Raw genomic sequence first — 27,373 nt, 5'->3', positions numbered from 1 at the left:
TAGGATGGAGGGAAACAGCACTGGTCAGCCCTAGCAACAGCGCTTCGGGGAAGCTATTATTATGCCCCAAACATAGGAAACCGTCTCATGCCAGCTCAGACTAATTGCTCAGCTATCCCAGTACAGTCTGCTCTGTCTGACAGCCTCTCTCCGGGGCTTCAGACTGAGATTAATCGTTTGCATTACTTGCCACCCGAGATGTTTTAAACGGGATATGCCAGGGAACGAACTTTAGGACATTTCGCATGCAAAGCATGCCCCCCTCCGCCGCCGAGCGACTGCCTCTCCCGCCTCCTTGAGTATCTGAAAAAGCGCCAGCGCTGTGTTTGAGAATGCGCAAGGGTTATTTAATCGATTAATCAGTGCACCAGTAAATAAATCCCAGAGATAAATGGTGCTATGGATTTAGCTCCCGTAAGATGCGGTGGCGACAGGGACGAATTCGCGGAGGAGTGGGGACGAGCCATGATGGCTATCTTCTGCCCACCACCCACCCCCGTCAGAGGCTGAATGTCCCACTATACTGCTTGCCAGGGATCTCCAAATGGAGACAGCACTGTTGCGTTCACAGGTATCTGGTCGGCAAACAGGACACTGGAGTGGCTGGGAACATAAGGAGAGCGAGATTTAATGCTAGCCACCTGCTTTGCCCCACCTTCGAGCCCTAGGAGTCTTCTGAACGGAGGTGCTGCCAGGGGCATTACGTGCACAGGCAACGCAGCGGTTGCACTCCTGGCCCTGTGCATGTCTGCGGAGTGCGCATGAGTCCCATGCATGATGCCCCATTTTGGGGGGCCACTTCTGGGTCTGTAGCTATGAGAGAGACAGACAGACAGACAGAGAGAGAGAGAGTGTTTGTGCACATCAAGCAGACACACTTAAAATCGTCGCTGCTTGTATGTGTCTTCTGATGAACTGAGTGGAAGATTATGAGTTATGGGGTGGGGGGAGAGAGAGAGAGAGAGCATGTGGATTCAAAAGGGCTTAGTTTGCTCTGGGTTGCTAGTTTGTTAATGTTGGTACAGTGGTGCCTCGCTTAACGAATGCCCTGCTTAACGAAATTTCCGCTTAATGAAAGGAATTTTCAAGCGGAGGTTGCCTCGCTAGACGAATTCGTTTTATGAAAAATTCGTCTAGCGAATCGCAGTTTCCCATAGGAATGCATTGAAATTCAATTAATGCGTTCCTATGGGCAAAAAAAATTTCAAAAAAAATTCAATGCATTCCTATGGGATTCGCTAGACGAATTTTTCGTTATAAGAAAAGACCCGTGGAACGAATTAAATTCGTCTAGCGAGGCACAACTGTACTACCGTTTTGTGGATTATGAGTGCTGTAGTTTTCTGTGAATCTCCTCACACGACTTCTGTCGTGGTTGTGCTGTTTAGCTTTCTTTTCAGTTGATCAGTTAATAGCGTTACACAGAATACCGTTGCTTCGCTGATTTGCAATGGTTTTACTGGTGATTTGTTAATGGTTCTACGCGATTTATGTTGCATTCGTGATGTTCTATTATGTTATTGTTATTTGTTGTTTCTGAGCTGCTTTGTGAAATATTCATTCATTCAAAGATCTGGATGCTACATCAGGCCAAGGGGCCGTCTAGTTCACAATCCTGTTCTCACAGTGGCCAATGAGATGCAAGCGGGAGTCAAGCACAAGAGAACTCGCCCCTGTTCTGTGGTTCCCAGGAACTGGTCTAATAGTCACCGATAGCCCTCTTCTCCATGAATTTGTCTAAACCCCTTTCAAAGCCATCCAAGTTGGTGGCCATCACTGCCTCCTGTGGGAGGGAGTTCCACAGGTTAACTATGTGATATGTAAAGGAGGACTTTCTTTTACCTATCCAGAATCTCCCAACATTCAGCAACACTGGATGTACCTGTGTTTTAAGAGAAGGGAAAGGGAGGAAAACTCTCTATCCAATTTCTCCATTCCATGTATAATTTTATAAATTTCTCCATCGTGCCGCCTCTTGGTCGCTTTTTTCTACCAACTAAGAAGTTCCAAACACTGCAAACCTTTCCTTACGCAGTTTTTTCTAGAAAAAGAACTCGTTCTCTAAGAATGGCAATGGCACCCACTTAAGAAGTGCTGGAAGTGAGTTCCAGCTGGAAAAAAACCCTATTATTGTAGTTACCCTTAATTTCCACACAGTCACATAATATAGACGAACAAGGAAATAAATCCCCCCCCCAAAAAACCCAAAAGTGTAGGAAAAAGATTGGATTCAAAAAAATAGTTGCGAACTAATATAGATATATATGATATGTGCAGAATAATGCAATGAAACTAATAACAGTGAGAAACAAGCAATACGTATCCTAAAGAAAAACACAGTGAGCGTTAGCCAAATATCAACAAACTGAACAAATGTAGCCCATAAGGTATCACCGCAGAGCACAAAAATGTCCAACGACCCCAAAATGTCAATATGTACATCAAAAAGAAACGGTAGCGATTTTGGGGCTATTCATAACAATGTTTACCTGGCCTTTGAGTGATACATGCACACATATATCGTCCAATCAGGTGGGTCCTAAAGAAGTAAAAGCTGCCCTTCCAAATTAATCCATCGCAGGGGGATGGACTAGATGACCCTGGGGGGGGGACCTTCCAACTCTATGATATGCAGCAAATATCTTAAAATAATTGGGCTATTTGAAGATGGCTATCATATCTCCTCACGGTCTCCTCTTTTCCAGGCTAAACATACCCAGCTCCCTCAACCATTCCTCTGCACACATTCCGGCAGTATTTTATGTGTGGCCTGACCAAAGCAGAAGAGGAGAAGAGAACAAACTATTCAGAGCACAAGAAGGGAGGAGAAGCCCACAGGAGGATCCTGCGATGACCCACCAGGCTACTCTGAAGCAAGGGTGCTCTGGGATTGGGGGGGGGGGGGCGTGTTAGATGAGAGAACACGCCATTGTGAAACGTAACACTGAACTTTATTTTTTATTTTAAAAAATACCCTAGCCAGTATCCCATTGCCAAGGATCCTGCAAACATCCTCCTTAAACATTTATGTGATTTCCCTATTACAATGCTAAACATCATGTTTTATGTTTTATTTATGATTAATATGGACTCTCCCTCCTCCCCACTTTCGTTCTGCATTCCTCGGGGGACTCTGATGCTCAGAAGAATTCTATTTTGAGCAAATAAACAAGGCTGCAGATTATATTTAGTGAAGAGTAAATCAATAGGATTAGAGAGGGGGGGAAATGCTTCCAAGGACCTATTAAGGACAACAACAACAATGTCCAGATACAGCTATAGGTGATATAGATATAAATATAGCTACCATATATATATACACATAAACATATCAATCTATCTATCTATCTCCCTAGCTAATTCTGGATAGCAATCATATTCTGCCAGAGAGCAATGGGGTATCAGTTTTATTTACCCTGATTTGTCCATGATAGGATTTATAAGCCTAACGTAACAGACCCTTCCCCACCATTCCACATTATCTCACCCCAACTGTTTAGCATCTTAAAGCTGATTAGTATGAAAACAGCTGGCTATGTTAAGGGTCCACATGGGAGAGAGTTTCGTAATAGCCTATTGGGGTTTACAGACTTTCCAAGGATCTGGGACCTCAGGACTGATGTGGAAAAAATCGGTTACCGATGCCATAGCAGTGGCTTCTGCAAAAAAAAAAAAAAGGAAAAATAGCACTGCCCATATACCTGGTATAAACGGTCAGGAAAGTGTTTTGTTTTATTATCATTAGGTATTCATTTGTGCATGTTTTTAACCCCTTGCTTGATTTGCAATGATCCTTTTGTGACAATCATCTCCGGTTGAAACAAATACATTGGCTAACTAATGTTAAAATATTTCCCGAAGAATTCTGGATAAGTGGCAGACTCTCATTTTATTTACCCATGACATCTCCAATCCTTGCACTGCAACTCCCATCCTCCCTGAAAGGTCTGGGCGATATATTGATATATCGAGAAACAAGTTGCAACCGGGTGCTGGAGGCAAAGGGACCTCGTATATAACGGTGGTTACATCACCAATATACCACTGAAAGAAACCACCATCGTGGTTGGTCCCTCATGCCAGCAGAGAGAGAGAAACAAGCTCTTGTTCCTCCCTCTGCGTCTTTAAACTGCTTGGCTGAGGAGAGCACTGGTGTCTTCCAGACATCACCCCATCAGCCCGAGCCAGCATGACTAATGGTCAGAGATGATTGGAGCTGAAATCCAACAACATCTGGAGCAAATGGAGGAACGTGACACATGGGGGCCATTGCTGGAGGCGACTTATTAATGTATTATTATTATTACCGTATTATTATTATTATTATTATTATTATTATTATTATTATTATTTGTACCCACTGCCCTATACCCGCAGGTCTCAGGGCAGTTCCCAACATAAAGTCACAATATGAAAACACAAAACACATAATAAAAATAAAAACAAGAACAACCCAATAACATCCCCCTTCCCTCTTAATAATAATAATAATAATTTTTATTATTTATACCCCGCCCATCTGGCTGGGATTCCCCAGTCACTCTGGGCGGCTTCCAGTAGAATACAAAAAATATAATAAAAGGTCAAACGTAAAAAATTTCCCAATACAGCCGCTGCCTTCAGATGTTTTCTAAAAGTTGTGTAGTTCTTTATCTGTTTGACATCTGATGGGAGGGCGTTCCACAGGGAGGGCGCCACTACCGAGAAGGCCCTGTGCACACAAAAGCTCATACCAATGACAAACTTAGTTGGTCTCTAAGGTGCTACTGGAAGGAATTTTTTTTATTTTCTTTCACTTCTTGCAGCGAGGGAACCGCCAGAAGGCCCTCAGATCTGGACGTCAGTATCCAGGCTAAATGATGGGGGTGGAGACGTTCCCCCAGGTACACAGGGCCGAGGCCATTTAGGGCTTTAAAGGTTGGCACCAACACTCTGAATTGTACTGGGAGCCAGTGAAGATCCTTTAGGACCAGTGAAACATGGTCCCAGTGGCCACTCCCAGTCACCAGTCTAGGTGCCACATTCAGGATTAGTTGCAGTTTCTTAATGTGATTTGGAACAAGAACTTCTGCCCTTTGCCAACCTTGGACTCAATTCTGTTGCCCTTGGACGTGACCTCCCTTCGCTTCTTGGCAGCTGAAGTGAAAATAGCAATACTGAATCGCACCAGTCGGCATCTTGCGAGCATCTTGTCATGCAGTGGTGCGCGCACAGCTTAGATGGGAGCTGCCTCACCAGCACGGCAACATGCTGCAACACCCGACACACCAGAGCTTCATTGCTTCCCGAGCAACAGCTTTGTCACCATGCTGAGAGCCCCACAGAAGAGCTGAGAAGGCTGATCTCGTCCAAGCAGAGGTGGCTATGATGGAGAGGCTGCCGTCTGAGGAATATCACCTCCAGAGTTTAACATTAGACGTGCGTGTTGGTCGGTTTCTGTCGCAAGAGGAAGGGTGCCAAAGTTCAAGAAGGGTTGTGCCACAGTTTTTGAGCAGGGACATCAATTGCATTTGGTGCGGCTCTGCCGGAGTGTTCCCGGAAAGGAATCCCTGTGGGTCAACTTTTATACGTCAAAACTGGCCTGTGGGGTTAGGGTAGGTATGAAATGGTTCCCTATTCCTGCTGTAAGGACTAAACAGGCCAAACCCTACGCCAAAGGATAAATGGACATAAATCTGACATCAGGAACCACAAGACAGAGAAACCAGTAGGAGAACACTTCAATCTCCCAGGACATTCTATACAAGATCTCAAAGCATCTGTTTTATTACAGAAAATTTTCAGAAACAGACTGGAAAGGGAAGTTGCTGAATTGGAACTCATTACCAAGCTTAAAACCATGGAACCACCTGGGATGAACAAAGACATTGGATTCTTATCTCATTATGCATGATCAAGCTTTCTTTAGTGCCTCAGCCCTTGCTTTTCCCCCGCAGGACCAAGTGCAGTGATCAGCAGTCGTTAACAGCCATCTACAGGTTTACCACTCCCATCAGCCCATCACCCATTCCCACCCCACCACCACCACCCTCTGTATATACATAAGGGTCTGACTTCTGTTTCAAGTGTATCTGAAGAAGTGTGAACTGTGTACACAGCCACAACACAGAGGGCACATTGTGAGTGCTCCCACACTATAACTGCATTATCTATCTATCTATCTATCACTATCGCAGGATGGCATTCACGCTCTTCCACTCCCTGCTGGGTCAGGCGCCAGGCAAAAACTTGCCTCTATAACTATAATAAAGTTAATAAATATTATAAAGTTAATAAATATATAGAGGAGGGAGAAAAGTTGTTTTCTGCTGCTCCAGAGAAGCGGACACGGAGCAATGGATTCCAACTACAAGAAAGAAGATTCCACCTAAACATTAGGAAGAACTTCCTGACAGTAAGAGCTGTTCGGCAGTGGAATTTGCTACGAAGGAGTGTGGTGGAGTCTCCTTCTTTGGAGGTCTTTAAGCAGAGGCTTGACAGGCATATGTCAAGAATGCTTTGATGGTGTTTCCTGCTTGGCAGGGGGTTGGACTGGATGGCCCTTGTGGTCTCTTCCAACTCTATGATTCTATGAACTAGGCCTTTAACTACCTGTGTGTGTGGCTCCAATACTTTGGCCACCTCATGAGAAGAGAAGACTCCCTGGAAAAGACCCTGATGATGGGAAAGATGAAGGGCACAAGGAGAAGGGGACGACAGAGGACGAGATGGTTGGACAGTGTTCTCGAAGCTACAAACATGAGTCTGACCAAACTGCGGGAGGCAGTGGAAGACAGGAGTGCCTGGCGTGCTCTGGTCCATGGGGTCACAAAGAGTCGGACACAACTAAATGACAACAAAGTTCTTTTTCTTTTCACCAAACCTTTTAGATAGCTCACATAGTCTGATCCTCTCAGTCTGTAAATATGAAAGGCTTTGAGATTGCTGTGATTCTTGTTTACCTTGTATTTAGGTTGGGTTTCGATTTTATGGCCCGTTCTGCATTTTAATTTGTTGTTTATACCAATTTATTATAAGCTGCTCAGAGGACTTTGCGTCACGAGCTGGCGTACGGATATAATAAATAAATAAATAAAGCAATGCAATATTGCTTATGTATGCCGCAGCATACATACATGGGATGCAAACCCGAATGAGCTCCAATGAGCCTATCACCCTTCTGTGTTAGATTTGATTCACCGCCGCTCACCAGACGTCCTCAGACTTCTCCAATTGCCTTGAAATGTTTTAATGGAGACTTTATGTTATCTTGTTTTGCTTCCTTCCGAGCTTGTAAAACCAAACGGCTCATGGAAATGTAAGATACTAAGAAATAATATCCAGCATTATCTCCCCCCCCCCCCCTTTCTAGAGCTAACACCCCCATAGAAGTTATTTTCAGTAGCTGCTCCAGTAAATAACTCTGCTTGATTTGATCAGGTATATTCACCCAACAGTGCTGTTCCATGTACAGTAATGAACTGGCAGGCATGTGGATAAAACACAGGTTTTGACTCCCTTACCAGCCCATTAGGCATCATACAACATGAAAGGAATAAACCATCGCTTTGCTGTTGTGGTTTAAAATGTAGCACGAATACTTAAAACTCTCCAGATAAGAACGCAAGAGGGTCTGCTTAATTTCAGCAGTGCAGACTTGTCTTTCTAGCCTGAGGATAGGAAACCTGCGGTTTTCCTGCAGTTGTTGTCAGACTACATCTCCCATCAGCTCCTGCCATTGCAGCCAGTGATCAGGGATGATGGGAACTGTAGTCCACCAGTGTCTGCCTGAGGGCCACAGGTTCCTTATCCCCCGTTTAGACAACACTCAGCTAGATGGATCCATGGTCTGGCTTCGTGCAGTCAAACCACGGTTCCCAAACGGCTCCGTTTTCGAACGTTTCGGCTCCTGAACGCCGGAAACCCAGAAGTAAATGCTCCAGTTTTCGAACACTTTTTTCGGAAGCCGAATGTCCGACGCGGCTTCCGCTTGAGTGCAGGAAGCTCTTGCAACCAATCAGAAGCTGCGGCTCGGTTGTCGAATGTTTCGGAAGCCAAACGGGCTTCTGGAATGGATTGCGTTCGACTGTGTTTGTATTTGCCTGCCCAAACCACCTCTTCTGTACAGCCATCCAAGGTTGAAGAGCCTTTTTTTTTTACAATGCATCACCCACCCACCCACCCACATAAGCATGGGGGTTCTCTCTGTGCGTTTTGTTTCCTGAGCAAGGTTCCTGCCATTGGTCACTCAGAGTGAATGGAGTCATTAGGTGTTTCCAACATGGCGGGTGCTCGGCGCATTAGACATGACAGGAAAGTTCCCAATAAAAAAGAAAAGAAAAAAGAATGTCACACATTGTTTTTTTGCAACTAATTTGACCTCGCTGTCAGGGCAGTGGGAGGTAGGCTATTTCAAAACTGGGGCAGGGCTTCTTCCCCCCCCCCCCTCAACTAGAACTTTCTGGAACTCAGGTCTGGCCCCTCTCAGGTGGGCGGCATTCTAAGAGAACCACCAAAGAAACACAAGCGAATAGCAGAGAACCTACACAAGCGCCGCTGACAAAAAAACACACCACATATACTAAGCAAATTGGAATATTGCCACCCAACCCCTCCCCCACCTACCTCTTTTTCCCTTTTCTTCCCAATGTCTCCACAAATGAAACTGATTTGTAAAAACGTTACGAGAGACATTGCATATATTTTTGTAAATCAAGAGAATCTTTAATAATACAGTGGTACCTCTACTTACGAATAACTCTACTTACGAATGTTTCTACTTACGAACGGAGCTCCGTCTGCCATCTTGGATGCGGTTTAGATAGGATTTTTTCTACTTACGAATTTTTAGATAGGGTTGCTTCAACTTACGAATTTTTTCTCCCAATGCATTCCTATGGGATTCGACTTACAATTTTTTTTGACTTACAAATGTGCGTTCGGAACGCATTAAATTCGTAAGTAGAGGTACCACTGTAATAATAAAAAGCCTGTTGCATGAAGAATCAAAGAACCAGTTCCCAAGGCAGACGATGGAAGCATCTCTCTGCACAATGGGTGCAGAAAGCACCATGCCTAACTACTCCAAAGATAGTGCTTGAGAACAGTTACCGTGCAAATCCAGTTGCGGTACAATCGCCGCAGAGAAGGAATTGCTCCCAGCCTTTGGTTTTATGTGGGGAGGGGTTGCTACTCACGGCAGCAAAGGATGCAGAGGCTGATGTAGGGAGACCACCGGCAAGGCACCTTGCGAAGCTGAATTAACAATTCCCTGTTATCCAGGTCAGCAGGCGCAGTCCCCTTGTCTGCCAAGATTATCTGCCAGGATAATCTTTGCAGTGCCTCTGTGCAGGGTGGGAGGAAAGAGACACTGTGGGGGTCAAAGCACCAGGGTGGATTTGATTTAAATCAAACTGATTTAAATCACGATTTAAATCACTAGTCAGTAAGGCTTGATTTAAATCATAGTTTTCTACATAAAGACTAATTCTTGCTGGTATAACTTTAATATGCAAGTAGATGAAGATTTTTAGAATAACAACTTTTCATATTAGTTTTTTATCCCCAGTTTAATAGGTTAATCGTTCATATTTGGACAACTTTACTGTTGTACTTAGGAAGGAGAAAAATAATCATTACCTTAATACGGTAATAACAATTTCAATAGATTTATTCAACTGAAACAATAACATTACAGCATATGTTATTTGCTTAAACAAACATCCATGTTTGTTAACTAATTTGGCTAAACAAAAACAAAATATATATATTTTAAGAAACTTAGACTGTCGGCCCAGCCTACACATGAAAAACTTAAATACTGTCCACTCCAAACAATCAGAAAAATATTGTTTCTATTCTATTCACTGAACTTCTTGAAACTTAGCACTGAAGGGATTGTTTCTGTATTCATAGGTTTGTAGAACAATAGGATTAAGGTCTTTTTCTCAACTCTGTTCGTGTTATAACATTTTTGCTGTGAAGAAGAGGCATGTGATCTCTGTTGAGTCAAATTCAGTTTTGAGAACTGCAAAAGTAAACCAAGCATCTGTGATAATATCTTGTAGGCAGAGAAACTGCCCAATAATCTTACAAAAACCTCTGGAAGAGCATGACATTGTGAATGGATTAATGGAATTTATTTACCCAAAAAATTAAACATATACAACCTTATTCTACATAATTAAAAAACTAATCTTTATTTCATGATGGAACAACCTTTGGATGGTAATATATTTCCCTCAAAAAGCATTTTATTTTTAAAAAAATCGGATTTAAATCAAAAAATCGATTTAAATCAAAAAAATCCGATTTAAATAAAAAAATCCGATTTTTTTTATTTTTTTAAAAAAATCATTGATTTTTATCCACCCTGCAAAGCACACACAGGAATAATTGCATCCTCAGCCTGCAGCCGTAGCCATCAAGTTTGGGAGGCAGACCTCCTGAGTAGAGGAATCGGAAGCAAAGGAGGATGGGTTACTTGGACCTTTTAATATTTGCACAGAATCTGAAAAGGTGCATCTTCTTCCCTCCTTTTGCCCTGACATACCGGTATGTCAAGCTGCACCTGCAGAAATGCACCACTGTTAAGTACGCAGAATGCTTTCCCATCCAATTATAATATACGTGGGTGGTTAGTATCTTGATAGATCTGCCCATCATCAATGAAACACTGTGGGGATGGTTTGTTTTTGCGTAAACATGAATGAACACTGTGGTGTCCCCTCTCTCTTTGCACTGACTGCTTTAATGTTATATTCTCCTTTCATAGAAACTGTGGTTTGCCATTACACCTGAAATCAGTAAACTGTGGTTTATGTGAGCTATAAAAACCTGTGGTTTATGTGAGCCCAACCTACCTCGCAGGGTTGTTGTGAGGATAAACTGGGGGGGAGGAAAACCATGCACAACACCACCTTGAGCTTCTTGGTGGAAAACATGGTAAATAAATGTATTTTTAAAAATAATTAAATGCTTTGAACTGTCCTGAGCTCTACGGAGAAAGGGGGGAATATACCATTTTAATGAATAATTATCTAGTTCCCTACTGCCAACACCAACTGGGAGAGGGTCTTTAGGGCTTCGGGCCAGAGGATTTTCCAGCCCTGCCTGGCGATGACGGGGACTGAACCTGGAAATTTCTGCCAATGTTCTATGGCGCCTTCCTTTGCCATACTGAATTTTACACAGTTGCCGCTGACACAGCAGCTTGCTATTGAGCCAGGATTAAGGAATCTCCGGAGGGGCTGTGGATAATAACGGTATTGTTGTAAAATGATAAATTAAGCCTTCCTACATGGGCCGGGGTGGGGGTGGGGGTGGGGAAGGAACACGAGCTATAGCTTAAGTCCCCATGGAGATTGTCTGCAGCAGTTTGCAGGCCCAGAGAGCATCACTAAGGTGACAGCCCTGGGCTTTCTAATGTCTATGCATGCCAAGTTGGAAGTGCTTACTTCTGAGTAAACAATGCCCTGGGTTGCACGGTTGAGCACAGCAAAACCTTCTCATAAAGCTGAGGGAGGCAGATGTTTCAAGTTTTGGATGTTGCAACAGGTAAGAAATGGTTAGTTGTTCAATTAAGCATTTTATTTCTTTTGGGAATAATTTTCATTTGATTTCACAAGTGTAGAATTATAACAAGGTAAAGTACATCTCCCCATTTAGAGATTTCTATGAATCTTGAGACTTCCCACCCTCCCCTCCATGGCTCCTATTGTCAACCTTTTCAACTGCATACAGGTGAAACTCGGAAAATTTGAATGTCGTCGAAAAGTGCATTTATTTCAGTAGCGCAACTTAAAAGGGGAAACCAATAGATAGATAGATAGATGCATGACATGCAAAGCAAGATATGCCAAGCCTTTCGTTGTTGTTATTGTAATTATTTGTCATTAGGCGGGTCAATTATAAATGGAATGGGATTAATGAAATGTAATAGCGATGTGGTTTTTATTATTATTGTAACTATTTGTTTTATTACTGTGGAATTTCCAAAAGAAAGCATTTGTAAAAATTAAAGGAAAAATAAAAAATTATAAGTTGCGTTACTGAAATAAATGCACTTTTCGACGATATTCTAATTTTCCGAGTTTCACCTGTATTTTTTCATAATCCATATTATATTTCTCTCCATATTGTCCATGGTATTTGTTACTTTACAAGTGTTATTAGAAGTCTGCTAATGGTTTCATCTGCCAACAGTGGTCTCCTAGATAAAAAATGGTTTTTTAAAATAACTTATTAAAGTTTTTGTCTTCTTGGTTGCTGAGCTTTCCGGTCAAGTTTGCCGTTTAAAGCATTGTTGTATTTCTACAGCCAGGAGCGGGACTCGTGGGATTGCCTACGACAGGGGTCAAAATTATTATTTTAGTAATATTATTTATTATGTCTGTAAGTCGCCTTATGGGTGGGAAGTCTCTGAAAGAGAGGCTTAAGATAAAATGCAAAAGAACAATTAAAACCAGAGCACTTAAAACAACGTACAACATCAAACAGCTAAAATTGTTAACTAGACCGGCTTCCGGAACTATTTATTTATTTAACAGGACTTAATATACCGCTCAATAATCAAAATCTCTAAGTGTATAATATAAAACACTACACTAAAAAGAATAGCGTAAAATACTATGCACATTGTTTTGGGAGCTGGGGGTGGGTCCATGTGCTGTTCCTGCCCCCCAAGGAAGGAGCAATGGGGGACATGCGCACTGGTTGAAAGGCTTGTTCATATTGATCACTAAGAGCAGGGGTCAGCAAACGTTTTCAGCAGGGGGCCGGTCCACTGTCCCTCAGACCCTGTGGGGGGCCAGACTATATTCTGGGGGGGGGGGTATAATGAACAAATTCCTATGCCCCACAAAATAACCCAGAGATGCATTTTAAATAAAAGCACACATTCTACTCATGTAAAAACACGCTGATTCCTGGACCGTCCGTGGGCCGGATCGAGAAGGCAATTGGGCCAGATTCGGCTCCCAGGCCTTAGTTTGCCTACCCATGCCTAAGAGAGACCAGAAATTATTTAGGTATGCAACTACAGAAGCAAGGACTTTATTAGCCCAGAAATGGAAGCAACAGGAATTGCCAACAATTGAAGAGCGGCAGACAAAGAGGATGGAATATGCAGAGCTGGCGAAGCTGACTGGGGAAATCCGAAACCAGCGTGATCAAGCTTTCCAGAAAGACTGGGGTAAATTTATACAATATTTGAAGGGCAATTGTAAACAATTAACAGCGCTAGCAGGACTGACTTAAGAAGACTTGTTATGATGACAACTCTACCGTACCTTTTTACATATTCTTTAAAATGTGTAATTGAAAATGGTGTAACGTAATCAGGAAGAAAGGGGAACGCGACGAGAAAATAAAAAATCAAAGTAACCCTGAGACCCCCCGGGGGGGGGGGGAGTCGACTAGCTCACAGGAGCAAAAACAAAGTGAAAAGGAGGATGTATTTATATATTGTAAAATGAAAACATAATAAAAGATATTATAAAAAATAGAGAGATGACTTTCAAAAAAGAAAGGCTTGTTCATATCATGGGCTGGGTAAAGGGCAGTAAATAAGTGTATTATCATCATCATCATCATTTCACAATGACGGGCACTGAGGTCCAGCTCCAAGGGCCTTCTGGCCGTTCCCTCACTACGATAAGTGAAGTTACAGGAAACCAGGCAGAGGGCCTTCTCGGTAGTGGTGCCCTCCCATCAGATGTCAAGGAAATAAACAACTACCTGACTTTTAGAAGACATCTGAAGGTAGACCTGTATGGGGAAAATTTTAACGTGTGATGTTTCACTATGTTTTTTACATTTTGCTGGCAGCCGCCCAGAGTGGCTGGACCAACCCAGTCAGATGGGGGGCATATAAATAAGAACATTGTTGTTGTTGTTGTTTTGAGGCCAGGAACGTGTCCTTTGCTGCCTGTCATAAAAGTTGCAAAAGTTCTGTTGCTGTTCAGAAACCAAGATGGTTGTGGAAAGCCTTGGATGTGTCAATCCAGAGACACTGGAAGTCCTTACGAATTTACGCCAGGAAATGAATTCCAGGGAACAGCATTAATATTTGTGGCAACATTGTTTTTAACCATCCCTGTATAAAAATAAATAACAGAATCCAGGTCCAGATGGTGTGCTGGGTGGCATGAACACAGAGAACGCGCTCCAGCATCGCTCTTGCTCGTGAATAATCCTCATGAATTTATTGAATCTGCCTCAGACTACTTCTTATTCATCGCCTTCCCGCCAAACAGAAAACCCTTTCATTATATTATTATTAAGAATAATTTTTGACAAGCTGAACTGCCACTCTCTGAGAAAGGGGCCACACATCAGACAGAAGCCGTGGTGTTTTGCTATCTGTTTAAATTTGACGGCTGCTAGGATGAGATGCCCTCTTAACCATTTTTGCAACGGGCCATACGTAGGGAACGGGTGTGAACTCTTTTCGCAGCTCAGATTCTCGACTGAAATATTTAAGTGCCTACGCATTAAATCAAATGTTCCCTCTGGTTTGCGATGCAGTGCCCATCACAGAGCTTAGGATAGGAGTAGAATAAATGTGCAGTGGGGGGGAGGGCGAGTCTAACACTGCAGGGCTTGCTGCTCCCCATCCTCATATAAACCCATTTTACTCCTAATGAATTTCAGTAAATACACACACTGGCAAAATTGAAACAGTGCATATACCGAATTGCATGTGGTGATTTACGCAAATGTATGCAAATTTAGTATCAGTCACTGGCTTCCTGCAAGGATGCACTGGGAGGGCTGTCAGAATATTTGACAGCATCCTCTATCTGAAAGGCTGTCTGGTTTAAAAGGTACAGAACCCCAGGAAGGGAGAGCCCCAGAGTCCATAAAATGGAATCCCATACATATCTACTCAGAAGTAAGCCCCATTTAATTCAATGGGACTCACTCCCAGGACTGCAGCCTTAAAATGGTCTGCCTCATGACAAGGAAGAGAGCCAGTGTGGTGTAGTGGTTAAGAGCAGTAGACTCGTAATCTGGGGAACCGGGTTCGCGTCTCCACTCCTCCACATGCAGCTGCTGGGTGACCTTGGGCTAGTCACACTTCTTTGAAGTCCCTCAGCCTCACTCACCTCGCAGAGTGTTTGTTGTGGAGGAGGAAGGGAAAGGAGAATGTTAGGCCGCTTCGAGACTCCTTAGGGTAGTGATAAAGCGGGATATCAAATCCAAACTCTTCTTCTTGTGGTGCCTTAAAGACTAACAAATCTATTATAGCACAAGGCCCTAACAAAACATAGAATTGCAGAGTTTGAAAGGAGCACAAGGGTCATCTAGCTCAACCTCCTGCAATAAAGGAATCTTTTGCCCAAAGTGGGACTTGAACCCACAACCCCGAGATCAAGAGTCGCATGCTCTGCTGACGGAACAACCAAGGTGGATAATGGGTGTTACTATTTTGTATCACTAGTTTTTATACTTTGAAAACCACTTAGCAGCCTACATAAATCGATAAATGACGCTGAGTTCAATGGGTCTACTTTTGAATATGACTTAGCTGGATGCAGCCTAATAGCAACGGTGAGATTTTCACAACAAGAGTTCCTTGACCTCTGTAAGCAGCAAACAATCACACAGAACCACATGTATAATAATGATGATATTGCGTGCCCACGGGGACTGCTCTTAGATGCTACAGCGCAGGCATGAAGGAGATCCAGCATCCCAGGGGGTGCCAATTTCAGATGCACCCCCATGCAGGTGCGCCAGGGGGCTGGATCTTTGATGCTAAGCATTTCATGTACACATCACTTTATACCAATGCTAAATATATCAGCAGAACAGTCAAAATGAAAGCATGCAAAATATACAGGCAGCGCAGTCCATTCTATCTATGTTACACAAAGCAGGATCTTGTGACAGTCAGCTCCGCCGATTCTCTCTCTCTCTCCCTACCCCCCAGTGAAATAATCTATTTTACTGAGGCTGCCAACTTGAACTGGAAAGCAAGCATCACTGAAGTCTGCGGGGGTTACTTCCCAATAAACATGCTTGGGATCGTGTCTGTACACATACACTGCTTGGGGGTCCAGTCACGCATGTGAGTAAGGGATGCAGAAAATCACTTCATGAACAGTAGACCCAGCCCGTTTTCAAAGCACTGAAAGTTCACAATATGATACTACCGGCTGCATGTGAAACGCTGCACATTTATTTCATGGACTAAAGGAAAGGTAAACACAGGTACTTCCTCCAGCGACAGGAAGCAACAGGAGTGCTCATCTGCATACTTCGAACTGCCGAATCAATAAGAGAGGGGTGGGAGTGGAACAAGGCAACACCCTGAATCTAATGTAGCCCTTGCCGGTTTCAGTGGTACTTAATTTTCAAGCAAATGGGAAAGATGGAGTTTGTTTTTTTCAGATGCAATGATACTGGGTACTGCTGCATTTAGGAAATAACATCCCTTTCCAATGAACAATCAAACCATTATGCTTTTGTCAGCTCTTTTGAACTCTGGTCCAGCCGCATGAAGGAAGCATCAGAAAATCACAAGCCCTGCCTCTTTCTTCTCAGGCTTCCAGATTTAGCCAGCATAAAAGTAAAGGCGTTGCTTTTCTTTCTTTCAAAAAAAGGGGGGGGGAGGGAGACCTTTGGAGAGGATTCCAAAAGAAAAGTAAAAGAAATCTCTTTCCAGTGCCCCCTTCCCAGCCTTGTTTAACTGCTGATTTCCTGCAATCCATTTAGAAAGTTTGAATGAGGTGGATAAATGCACTCATTTTTAAATCAGGCAATAGATTTTTTTAAAAAACATAGTAGAAATGAATGGTTGCATTAGAAAAACTACTCTTCTTTGTTCCTGAGAATGTCTGTCCCTTGAGACTGGCTCAGCTTTCTTGCCACAAGGGACTACGCAGCAGATTTCTTGGGAGTGGGGGGTGGGGTGTATTCCCTCTTGAAATTATAACCTTCAGGGAAATCCATCCTTCCCCTTTTGCACTCACACATGCACCGTGTATTCCTCAACATTTGCCTTTCTTTTTCCATGCAAAGCCACTTTTTTTACCAGTGAAAAGGTCTGAAAACAAAAACATTTATTAATTCTAAATCCATGGCACACAAAAAAGCAGGTTGGTTTGGCAGCTTGCATTTTGATTCAAAGCCTACACAAAAGGCTGAGCATTTACCTGTGTCAACACAAAGGCATTTGCGGTAGGTTCTATTTCACAACAAAAGAACAGACACAGCAAAGTCAATGTGTGTGGTGGTGGGAACTGTTCAAAAATAATGTGTTGTGCCTGCACCAGACACACACACACACACACACACACACACACACACACATACAGCACAGCAAGCTGCAAATAACCCTGGACAGTATCCTGCTCAGAGCAGCTTGTGCAGGAGAGAACCCAGGAGATCAGAGAGGGAGGAGAGCCCAGCCCAGCAACAATGCAGAGGCTCCTGCTACAGACAGCTACGGGTGTCCTGTTGCATAACTGGGACCCATCTTTTCTTCCCATCCACTCCCACTCCCCAACTTGTTCCACACAAGTTTAATACTGCAAGATTGCATAACGGGGACACAGATCTGTTCCTTGGCAGGTGGGAATTAAAACTAGAGCAGGCAACCTCTTCAGTCGCAGGAGATGAAAGGATGGAAAAATCCTTTCTTTCCAAACTCCACCCGCCCCCAAAACTATTATCTCAGAAGCTGAAGCCTCTTCAATTCCACAAGCAGTGTGGGCACACACAGAGAGTCCTGAAAATAACTACTATCTCCAACCTACCACCACCCAAAAAAAGTGAGTGGGGGATTAGCTTGTTGAAACTGAAAGTACAGGCTGCATGTGCTGTAAAAGCAAACCAATGTTTACTTCATTTCATTAGTTTGCTATCTTGCTCTTCCTCCGAAAGGGGTCCAGCAAAGTAGCAAAAAGAGTACAACTAAAATGAAATGGAAAGACGTTTCAAAAAATTGAGAGCATTGGAAAACATTAAGAGCACTGAAGAGCATTTAAAACCAGATGTGGTGCCACCCCAATGGAGAGGAGAGTGTCCCAAATGCCCTCTTCCAAGGAGCCTCTCAGGCAAATTAATCAAGGCTGGACACTGGAATTTATTAGAAAGAGACTAAAGGGCAGATTATGATGCAAGCTGACCCAAAGGTCTGGGCAATGACTTCTGCCCCGCCAGAGGATTTACATACAGTCGGAGGGTGTGTGTATGAAGGATTGCGGGGTGGGGGGAGCAAACAAATGCCACCCATTACATGCTTCCCCATAGCCACGCACGGAAACTCCACAGTACAGGCCAAAGAGCGCATATAAGGATGAACCCCAAAAAGCCTTGTGGAACTTTGGAAGGAAGCCGGGTCCCTTTTCCATCTCCAACGGCCCCTTTCATTTCATTCCAGGGCCTTTATTTCTCACCACGCCCCCCCCCCCGAAAACCGGCCATGACCACCTCCGGGAGGCCAGAGCTGCCGCGAGAGGCGCGCCGCAACGTGGCGAAGGCCCTTTGTGGAGCATCTCCGAGTACCTCGCCTTTTCTTTTTCTCTTTACCTGTGGATGCAGTCGCCATGGAAACGGGCGGGGGTTCCTTGGAGAAGCCGAGCGCCGCCGCTGCTCCTGCGCCTTCGCCATCGCCGCGCCTCGCCGGAGCTCCGGCAGCCGCGCTCTCGTCCTCGGCGCCGTCGCCAACCCAGTGCTCCCCGGAGGAGCTGGGGCGACCCGGCGGCGAAGACATCCCGGCTGGGCTCTCTCCGTGGGTCGGAGGATGGGCGAGGAAAGGAGGCGGCAGCGGCGGCAGGAGGGAGAAGAAAGGGCGGCGTCCGCGGGGAGCCTCTCTCGGGTCGGCTGCTGCTGCTGCTCAGGCTCCGCTTGCGCCTCTTACGCAGGTGCAAATGGCTTGTGGAGCTGGAGTCTGCCAGCCTTTGCGTCACCCTGTGGTTGGCATATCACAGGGCGGCTGGAGGGGGGGGGGAGCTGCCTGCCTGCCTGCCTGCCTGGCCCCTTTAACTGCTTCCACTCCCTGAGCAATCACCTGCGACGAGTTAAAAGGAGGAAAATGGAGGAACAGGAAGGCAAGGAGGAGGCCGGGAAAAAGGCGCACGCACGCGCGCAAAGGAAAAGGGGGTGCCTTCAGATCCGGGCAGTGATGGCCACCAACTTGGGTGTCCTTAAAAGAGGACTGGGCAAGTTCCATTCCACTCAGGAGGCGGCACCCAGTTTATGGTGAATGTGTGTGCTCTGCCTCCACGGTTGGACCACAGCTGGGGAGAGGTGGTTTCCCGCTCCAATCCTGCTTGCTGGTTTCCCAGTGGGGCATCTGGGAAAACAGGGTGCTGGATTGCTAGATGGGCAGTTGGCCAGATCCAGCAGGCTCTTCTTGGGTGGTTCTTATGCTTGTTTGCTTGGTTGTTCAACAACACTCTCTTGAGGCAATAGTAGCGTGTTAGAGGCGGATTTATTCCATTGTAGGCGGCATGCCCAGGGCAGATTACTGCATTTTCATGACTTTCCCCCAGCTGTTAAGTTCTGTGTTATACTTAAAGGTAAAGGGACCCCTGACCATTAGGTCCAGTCGTGACCGACTCTGGGGTTGCGCGCTCATCTCGCATTATTGGCCGAGGGAGCCGGCGTATAGCTTTCAGGTCATGTAGCCAGCATGACAAAGCCGCTTCTGGCAAACCAGAGCAGCACATGGAAACGCCGTTTACCTTCCCGCTATAGCAGTTCCTATTTATCTACTTGCATTTTGATGTGCTTTCGAACTGCTAGGTTGGCAGGAGCTGGGACCAAGCAACGGGAGCTCACCCCGTCACAGGGATTCGAACCGCCGACCTTCTGATCAGCAAGCCCTAGGCTCAGTGGTTTAGCCCACAGCACCACCTGGGTCCCTTTTGTGTTATACTTAAGCGATGTAAAAACCAATTCCGGAACTGTAGTGGAATATAGCACAAGTTTGGCACTCATTTCCATCTTAGTTGTGAATGGATTCATCTGCCCCATCTGCAACGAAACATGTCTCTCCCGCATCAGTCTCTACATCCACAGCAGGTGCTGCAACTGCCAACCGTTTGACTTCACCCCCAAAGGCACACTCCTCCATTGTCTCCAGAGACAGACAGATGCCAACATTCATAATGGTCAAACCAGACAGAGCATATTTTCCAAATAGTCTTTTAAAGAAATGTTTAAAAGGTATGCAGGAACTCCTGCCCCCAAACTGAAAGAAGTGGCCTTATGCTGACCGTTATTCCACTTAGCTCAATATACTGATTTTGTAGCTGTGCAAAATTTTAGACAGGGTCTTTCCCAGCCCTGCCTGGAGGTGTCCGAGATTGAATCTGGGACATTCTGCATGCTAAGCATGTGCTCTGCCAATGTGCTATGGTGTTATTCTGATGCTGGTGTTCTGCATCAAGTCACTTTCACTGCTGCTTCTTGGGGGAAGAGCTGTAGAAGGAAGTGGCTCTCTCTGTTGAAGGAAGCTGTTGTTTGTTTGTTTGTTTGTTTGTTTGTTGTATTTATACCCCCCCCCAATTTGGCTGGGTTTCCCCAGCCACTCTGAGCGGCTTCCAGCAAAATATAAAACCATAATAAAACGTCAAACATTAAAAACTTCCCAATGCAGGGCTGCCTTCAGATGTCTTCTAAAAGTTGTGTATAGTTCTTAATCTCCTTGACATCTGATGGGAGGATGTTCTAAATGGAGGACACCACTGCTGAGAAGGCCCTCTGCCTGGTTCCCCGTAACTTCACTTCTTGCAGCAAGGGAACATACCCTCCAGCATTTTTCAGATGAAAATAGGGACACATTGAGCCAATTGCAACCTCTCTGCTAAACCTACCTCACAGGATTGTTGTAAAGGAAAAAAATGTGTGAGGGAAGGGATCATGTACAACACCTTCCACAGATAAATGGAATGAAATAAGATTTTAGCTGCAATCTTCCTTGAGTCTCTGTCAGGGGGGGAAAGGCAGGATATAATCAGCATAAGAATATAATGGAAACTGTGAGAATGATCAGGAACATACCAGAGAATAAATCATATTGAACTCAGCAGGACTTGCTTCTGAGTAAAAATGTTTAGGGCTGCTCAGTCTTTACCCAGTTACCTGTGAGTAAGCTCCATTGAATACAGCGGGACTTGCTTCTGAGTAGATAGTGTCAGGTTCCTTTTCCAATAAAGGAATCAATACTCCCCGTGAATAAATGGCTGGCTGCTGAAGCATTGCAGTCAAAGAATTTAAAGTGGATTGGTGACCTTTTCCTTCAAAATTGTAGGAAGGGTGCAGGGATTTTATTTTCTGTATAAACAGGACTCAGTTTTTGCACCAACACCCCCCCTCAATATTGTGTACCTGGGGCCACCCCACCCCCACACTATGCCCCTGAGATTAAGACCTCCTGGTCAGGATATCTAGAGGTTATGGGGTGGGGTGTCGTTTAGTTTTGTGGGAATCAAGATCCAGTTTTGAAGAGGCATTCTTTTTTGCTATTATTAAGATTATATCTTTGTATTTTTATTATAAGACATTGTTTTGACTTGTAATGTTTATTATACATTTACTGAGGTGTTTTCATTCATTTATTGTTCATTTACATTTTGTTATATTTTTGAAAGAGTTAGAGCAAATAGTGTCATTTTGCCGAGCATGTTGAACATGGTTTAACGATGTGAACACAGCATGCAGATGAAATGATGGTGGTGATTTGCTTTTGAAGCAATGCAGATGGAGGGAGACTTCTTGATGCAAAGAGCAGAAGGGAGTGGGGAGGGGTTGGTTGGTGGAAAAGCAATCTGGGCAGCAGTTTATGACATTTTCCTTTAAAAAAAAAAATCAATTCCTGTTTGTTCAGATGAGGGAGTTGTTCTCCAGAAAAACAACAACATTGTTGCCTGGATTTTTGCATTGGCTGCCAAGCCCATTGCACACTTGTCTAGTCATTTTGGCTACTGTTCCCTTTATGTAGAATTCACATTTCAAAAAACAAAAAGGATGCGAATTGGACCTAGATATGAGATTGTCCGGATACTTCTCCCACTCACAGAACTGGTAGCAAAACCAACATTCTGGCAGTACAATATGGTTTGGCGTCTCAGCCAGGCAAAACAAACGGCAACAAATAATTAAGCCATTTATACCAATCATCCTGATCTCACATACTGTCGTTTGGGATTAGACTGCATATCCTACTGCAAGGGGATGAATGTCCCAGACTGGAGATCATTTATTTAATAAGAGTTTGGCATTGTGCTATGTTAGCTCCTTCTCAAGTTATGCTAAGAGAATGGGGGTGGCTGTTTCTATTGCTTCCTGTGAGGTAGGTCATCAAATAGCTGCTTCAAAGTCACATTGCCCTGTTCTAAAGCAGTCATCTAAGTTGTCTGGATGGCAGAGGAGACCAAGGCTGCTCCAAATTCCTGAGAGGCACAGCAGGATAGGTATAACTGCAATCCTTGCATCACCAACATGGTACTTGTGGGCTCAAGGGGAACCTTGAGAACATCTCCTGGCACATGCAAAGCCTCTGAGCCCACCTCTAGGCTTGCTTGCACCATTTGTCAAGGGGTGCTGAGGTTGGTTAATTTTTTTCGCTTCCTTGAAGAGGAGAAGGAGGAAGTTGCGAGAGTGGCACTCTGTCCCAGCTCTGTGTGTTTCTCAAAGCTCAGACTGGTACCTGAGAAGCTGCATAGAAAGTGAGTGACCAAGGACTCAGCTTTTGTTGTTGTTGTTTAGTCGTTTAGTCGTGTCCGACTCTTCGTGACCCCATGGACCAGAGCACGCCAGACACTCCTGTCTTGCACTGCCTCCCGCAGTTTGGTCAAACTCATGTTCGTAGCTTCGAGAACACTGTCCAACCATCTCGTCCTCTGTCATCCCCTTCTCCTAGTGCCCTCAATCTTTCCCAACATCAGGGTCTTTTCGAAGGATTCTTCTCTTCTCATGAGGTGGCCAAAGTATTACAACTGCAAATAAGATGCTTTAAATATGATGTGAAGTGCAATATACAAACGTGACACTAGGTGGTGACAGTGAGCTATGCCAAATTCAATGTATTTTTCAAAACGTTTTTTAAAAAAGCATTTTCACAGCATTTTTTTAATATGTGTGTCGATTCCACCCAAGAGGGCAGAAAGGGAAAGGGAGCTAGGAGGGAATCTGGGAGAATCATAGAAGGGACCTTCAAGGGTCATCTAGTCCAGCCCCCTGCAATGCAGGAATCTCAGTGAAAGCATCCAGGCCAGATGGACACCCAACCTCTGCTTTAAAATCTCCAATGAAGGAGAGTCCACAACCTCACAAGTGTGTCCATTCCACTATCAAACAGTTCTTACTGTCAGAAAGTTCTTCCTGAAGCTTAGTCAGAGTTTCCTTTCTTGTAACTTGAAGCCATTGGTTCGAATCCTAACCTCCAGAGCACGAGAAGACAACCAGGTGTCTGGTAGCTACTGGTGGCCTTATTTTCATGGATTTGACTTATCTTTTAAAGCCATGAAAGTTTTTGGCCATCACCTCTTTGCTAGGCAAGTCTCCTCTAGGATGCCTAATTAGCTGATCAAATATCCTGGAAGTGATCAAAGCATTTCATACAGTGCTTTGGTAGGGCCCTCATAAACAGCGTCCTGGCAGAAATCGCTGAGAAAAAGCTGAACAAGTTTTGTGTCCGAATTTTCACTTTTGAAATTTGGCAACCCTAGCTTATGCTCCGATAAGAAGTGAGAAAATGATGATGAACAAGAGGAGGGCACATCAAAAGGAACTCTTTGGGGATGTGAAAAACTGCTCTGAGAAGTTTCTTTAGCGCACTCAAACTTTTTTTTTTAACCTCTCAAAATTATTTGGCCGCCAGCTAAGGTGGCTTTTAAAAGGGACTCAACACATTTGTGGAGGATGAGGTTGTCAATAACTATTAACGATGAGTAGCTACATAGAATCATAGAATCATAGAGTTGGAAGAGACCACAAGGGTCATCCAGTCCAACCCCCTGCCAAGCAGGAAACACCATCAAAGCATTCTTGACATATGCCTGTCAAGCCTCTGCTTAAAGACCTCCAAAGAAGGAGACTCCACCACACTCATTGGCGGCAAATTCCACTGTCGAACAGCTCTTACTGTCAGGCAGTTCTTCTTAATGTTTAGGTGGAATCTTCTTTCTTGTAGCTTGAATCCATTGCTCCGTGTCCGCTTCTCTGGAGCAGCAGAAAACAACCTTTCACCCTCTTCTATATGACATCATTTTATATATTTGAACATGACTATTATATCACCCCTTAACCTTCTCTTCTCCAGGCTAAACATACCCAGCTCCCTAAGCCGTTCCTCATAAGGCATCGTTTCCCGGCCTTTGACCATTTTGGTTGCCCTCCTCTGGACACGTTCCAGCTTGTCAGTATCCTTCTTGAACTGTGGTGCCCAGAACTGGACACAGTACTCCAGGTGAGGTCTGACCAGAGCAGAATACAGTGGTACTATTACTTCCCTTGATCTAGAGGCTATACTCCTATTGATGCAGCCCAGAATTGCATTGGCTTTTTTAGCTGCTGCATCACACTGCTGACTCATGTCAAGTTTGTGGTCTACCAAGACATCCTAGATCCTTTTCACATGTACTGCTCTCAAGCCAGGTGTCTCCCATAGAACACATAGAACATCCATGTACAGAGTCAACATACCTTTGGATATTAGATGTTGCAAATAAATGACGGGAATGCCTAGGCTGGTGCTGGAAACAGAATATTTATGAGGAACCACAACATTTGTTTTGAATTACTTAAGGCAGGGCTGGGGAACTTGTGGCCCTCCAGATATTGCTGAACTACAACTCCCATCATCCCTGACTATCAGCCATGCTTGGCGGGGCTATTGGGAGATGGGGTTCAACAACAACATCTGGAGAGCATCAGATTCCCTGCGGTGTAACTCGCATGATAAATCAGAGGGGTACAGAAGTGTCTGGATAAATTTTCCCAGCCCGGCTGTTTCAATATGTCGCTTTGGGCAAGTTTTTCATTCCAGCTCCTGAACTTCCTATTCCATCTGCCTTCTCCCCCCACTATGTACCGGTTTTGTAGCCCAGCCAAAAAGCAATCAATTCTGCAGACCACTCTGCAACCATCTTGCAGCAACCTTTTACCGTAAACGTTGTTAGTGGATGATAGCAGGAAGAAAGCCTCTCGGAGGAGGCATGGTTATAGCTGGATCTTTCTTCCCTGCACAGACAAGTCGATTAAGATCCTGTTTCATCTGAGAAACCTGAGTGCAGAGTCCCACGCCAGACGGCCTCTTCTTGTTGTTTCATCTTCAAAAGAGATCGAGACCTGCCAAAGGGAACTCTGAACAGGGAAGAAATAAGAAGGCCCAAATAGTTTGCAAGCGGTGGATTTTTAAGGGAAGCTGCCCTGGCCTCATTACCTTGACCCTTTAAATTTGTTTAATCAATGCATAGACAATTAAAAAAAAACAATTCAAACTCTGTCCACAAAGTAAACCTTTTTGCGGCCAGTGCACTGTCTCACAGGACCTGAATATCTATGTCAAGAAGCAGGAGAGTTTGCAGTTTGTTCCTGTGGTCAGCTGTGCAGGGCAAAAAAAAAAAAGAGTGCATGGTAACTTCCGGTCTGCGTCCAGCGCTGATTGGCGAGGAATCCTCGAGCTCTGAGGTTCCTGGCACTGTGAGGGAGGGGGGAGCCGCGAGAGCACCACAGACTCCCAATAAAAAAACCCAGACTGAGCTTTCTGGGGACGTGACAGCTCGGCTGTGCCCAAAGGTGACTCCTGGTTTTTGTTTTTGTGATTGAAATGTTTGAAAATCAATTTTTTAAAAATGGGGGGGGGGGAGAGTGCATGGATCACTGAACTGGGTTATTGCAATGCACTCTGCATGGGGCTGCCCTTGAAGATGTCCCAGAAACTTCAACTGGTTCAAAATGCAGTGGTCATTTGGGATCAACCTAAGTCTTGTTTTGAAACAGCTGCACTGGTAGCATCCCTGAAATGGAGACCTAAAGTAAAAGAAGTGTGCATGCACACAAAAGCTCATACCAATATCTAACTTAGTTGGTCTCTAAGGTGCTACTGGAAGGAATTTTTTTATTTTGTTTTGACTACGGCAGACCAACACGGCTACCTACCTGTAACTAAATTACAGCGATGAGCTTGCTTCTTCTCAGGACTAATGCAGAATGGAACTTAATGGATGTGACATCTTTCATTGATGGAAGTGGGCATCAATAATGCTGGCAGGGCTTACCTTCCTCTTTTCTCTCTTTTAAATTGGTCTTACTGCTGTTTTCTGCTGACAGTGTGCCACTGTGTTTCTGAGCCCCTATATAACACTGAACTGTGTTTTAAATTTGTATGCTCTTAACCAGCAGGCCAAAGAAGCAAAATCAGTGGCTGATTTGCACCTTGATTTATTCTAGGAGGCCCCTAAAATCTGAGCAATCTTTTCAGTTAGGGCTAATCTGTTACGACACTGTTCCCCAAAGTGTGGTGCATGTGCCCCCAGGATACATGAAAGGGTTTCAAAGGATATATAGCAGAATTTCTGTATTTTACTTTATCATAGGTTTTTTTTTAGCTGCAGAAAACAATTCTGATATAAAATAGTACAGTATTAATAAAACTAACCCCAAATTATCTTTGAATCATAGAATTGTAGCCCCATTTGGACTTTTTGTGTAAAAAGGGAAACAAATTAATCTATTTGGGAAAATATTGCCTAACAAAAAGTAGAACAGTTTGATGTCATTCTAGAGTGAATATTTTGAATAATTTCTTTTATGCAGCCAACAGATGGAAAAATCAGAAATCCCTTTTATTTTTATTTTCTTACTTTCTTCTATTTGTTTCCTTTTCTCTTGGTGCTTTCTTTTCTGTTTAATTTCATTTCATTTCTGTTTCTGTTTCATTCTCAGATTTTATTAAGATCGTTCTCTTTTATCATATGGCATTATGATAATGGCATTATTCTGGGCACTGTGGTGCCCAGAACTGGACACAGTATTCCAGGCTGCACCAATAGGAGTATAGCATCTAGATCAAGGGAAGTAATAGTACCACTGTATTCCGCTCTGGTCAGACCTCACCTGGAATACTGTGTCCAGTACTGGGCACCGCAGTTCAAGAAGGATACTGACAAGCTGGAACGTGTCCAGAAGAGGGCAACCAAAATGGTCAAAGGCCGGGAAACGATGCCTTATGAGGAACGGCTTAGGGAGCTGGGTATGTTTAGCCTGGAGAAGAGAAGGTTAAGGGGTGATATAATAGTCATGTTCAAATATATAAAATGATGTCATATAGAAGAGGGTGAAAGGTTGTTTTCTGCTGCTCCAGAGAAGTGAACACGGAGCAATGGATTCAAGCTACAAGAAAGAAGATTCCACCTAAACATTAAGAAGAACTTCC

General features: G+C 44.1%; 1 protein-coding gene across 6 annotated transcripts in view; it reads right to left on the bottom strand.

The window, feature by feature from the left end:
- The window catches only part of RTN1 (reticulon 1), a 138,533-nt gene extending 119,502 nt beyond the window's left edge, over nt 1-19,031 (bottom strand). For all 6 annotated transcript variants that reach the window (XR_004691867.3, XR_015951075.1, XR_015951077.1 and 3 more), the window contains exon 1: nt 18,517-19,031. Coding sequence is in view for 2 of the 6 variants with exons in the window: in XM_035104128.3 (XP_034960019.3) it covers nt 18,517-18,700 (184 nt within the window). In the remaining 4 variants the exon portion in view is untranslated. The remainder of the gene's footprint in view (nt 1-18,516) is intronic.
- Between the last annotated feature and the right edge of the window lie 8,342 nt (nt 19,032-27,373).

Source organism: Zootoca vivipara, chromosome 1 (genome assembly GCF_965207765.1).
Source record: "Zootoca vivipara chromosome 1, rZooViv2.hap1.1, whole genome shotgun sequence".
In the NCBI taxonomy this organism is placed as follows: domain Eukaryota; kingdom Metazoa; phylum Chordata; class Lepidosauria; order Squamata; family Lacertidae; genus Zootoca; species Zootoca vivipara.
Note: the sequence above shows the minus strand (reverse complement) of the source record. Positions and strands in the feature narration are given on the sequence as shown.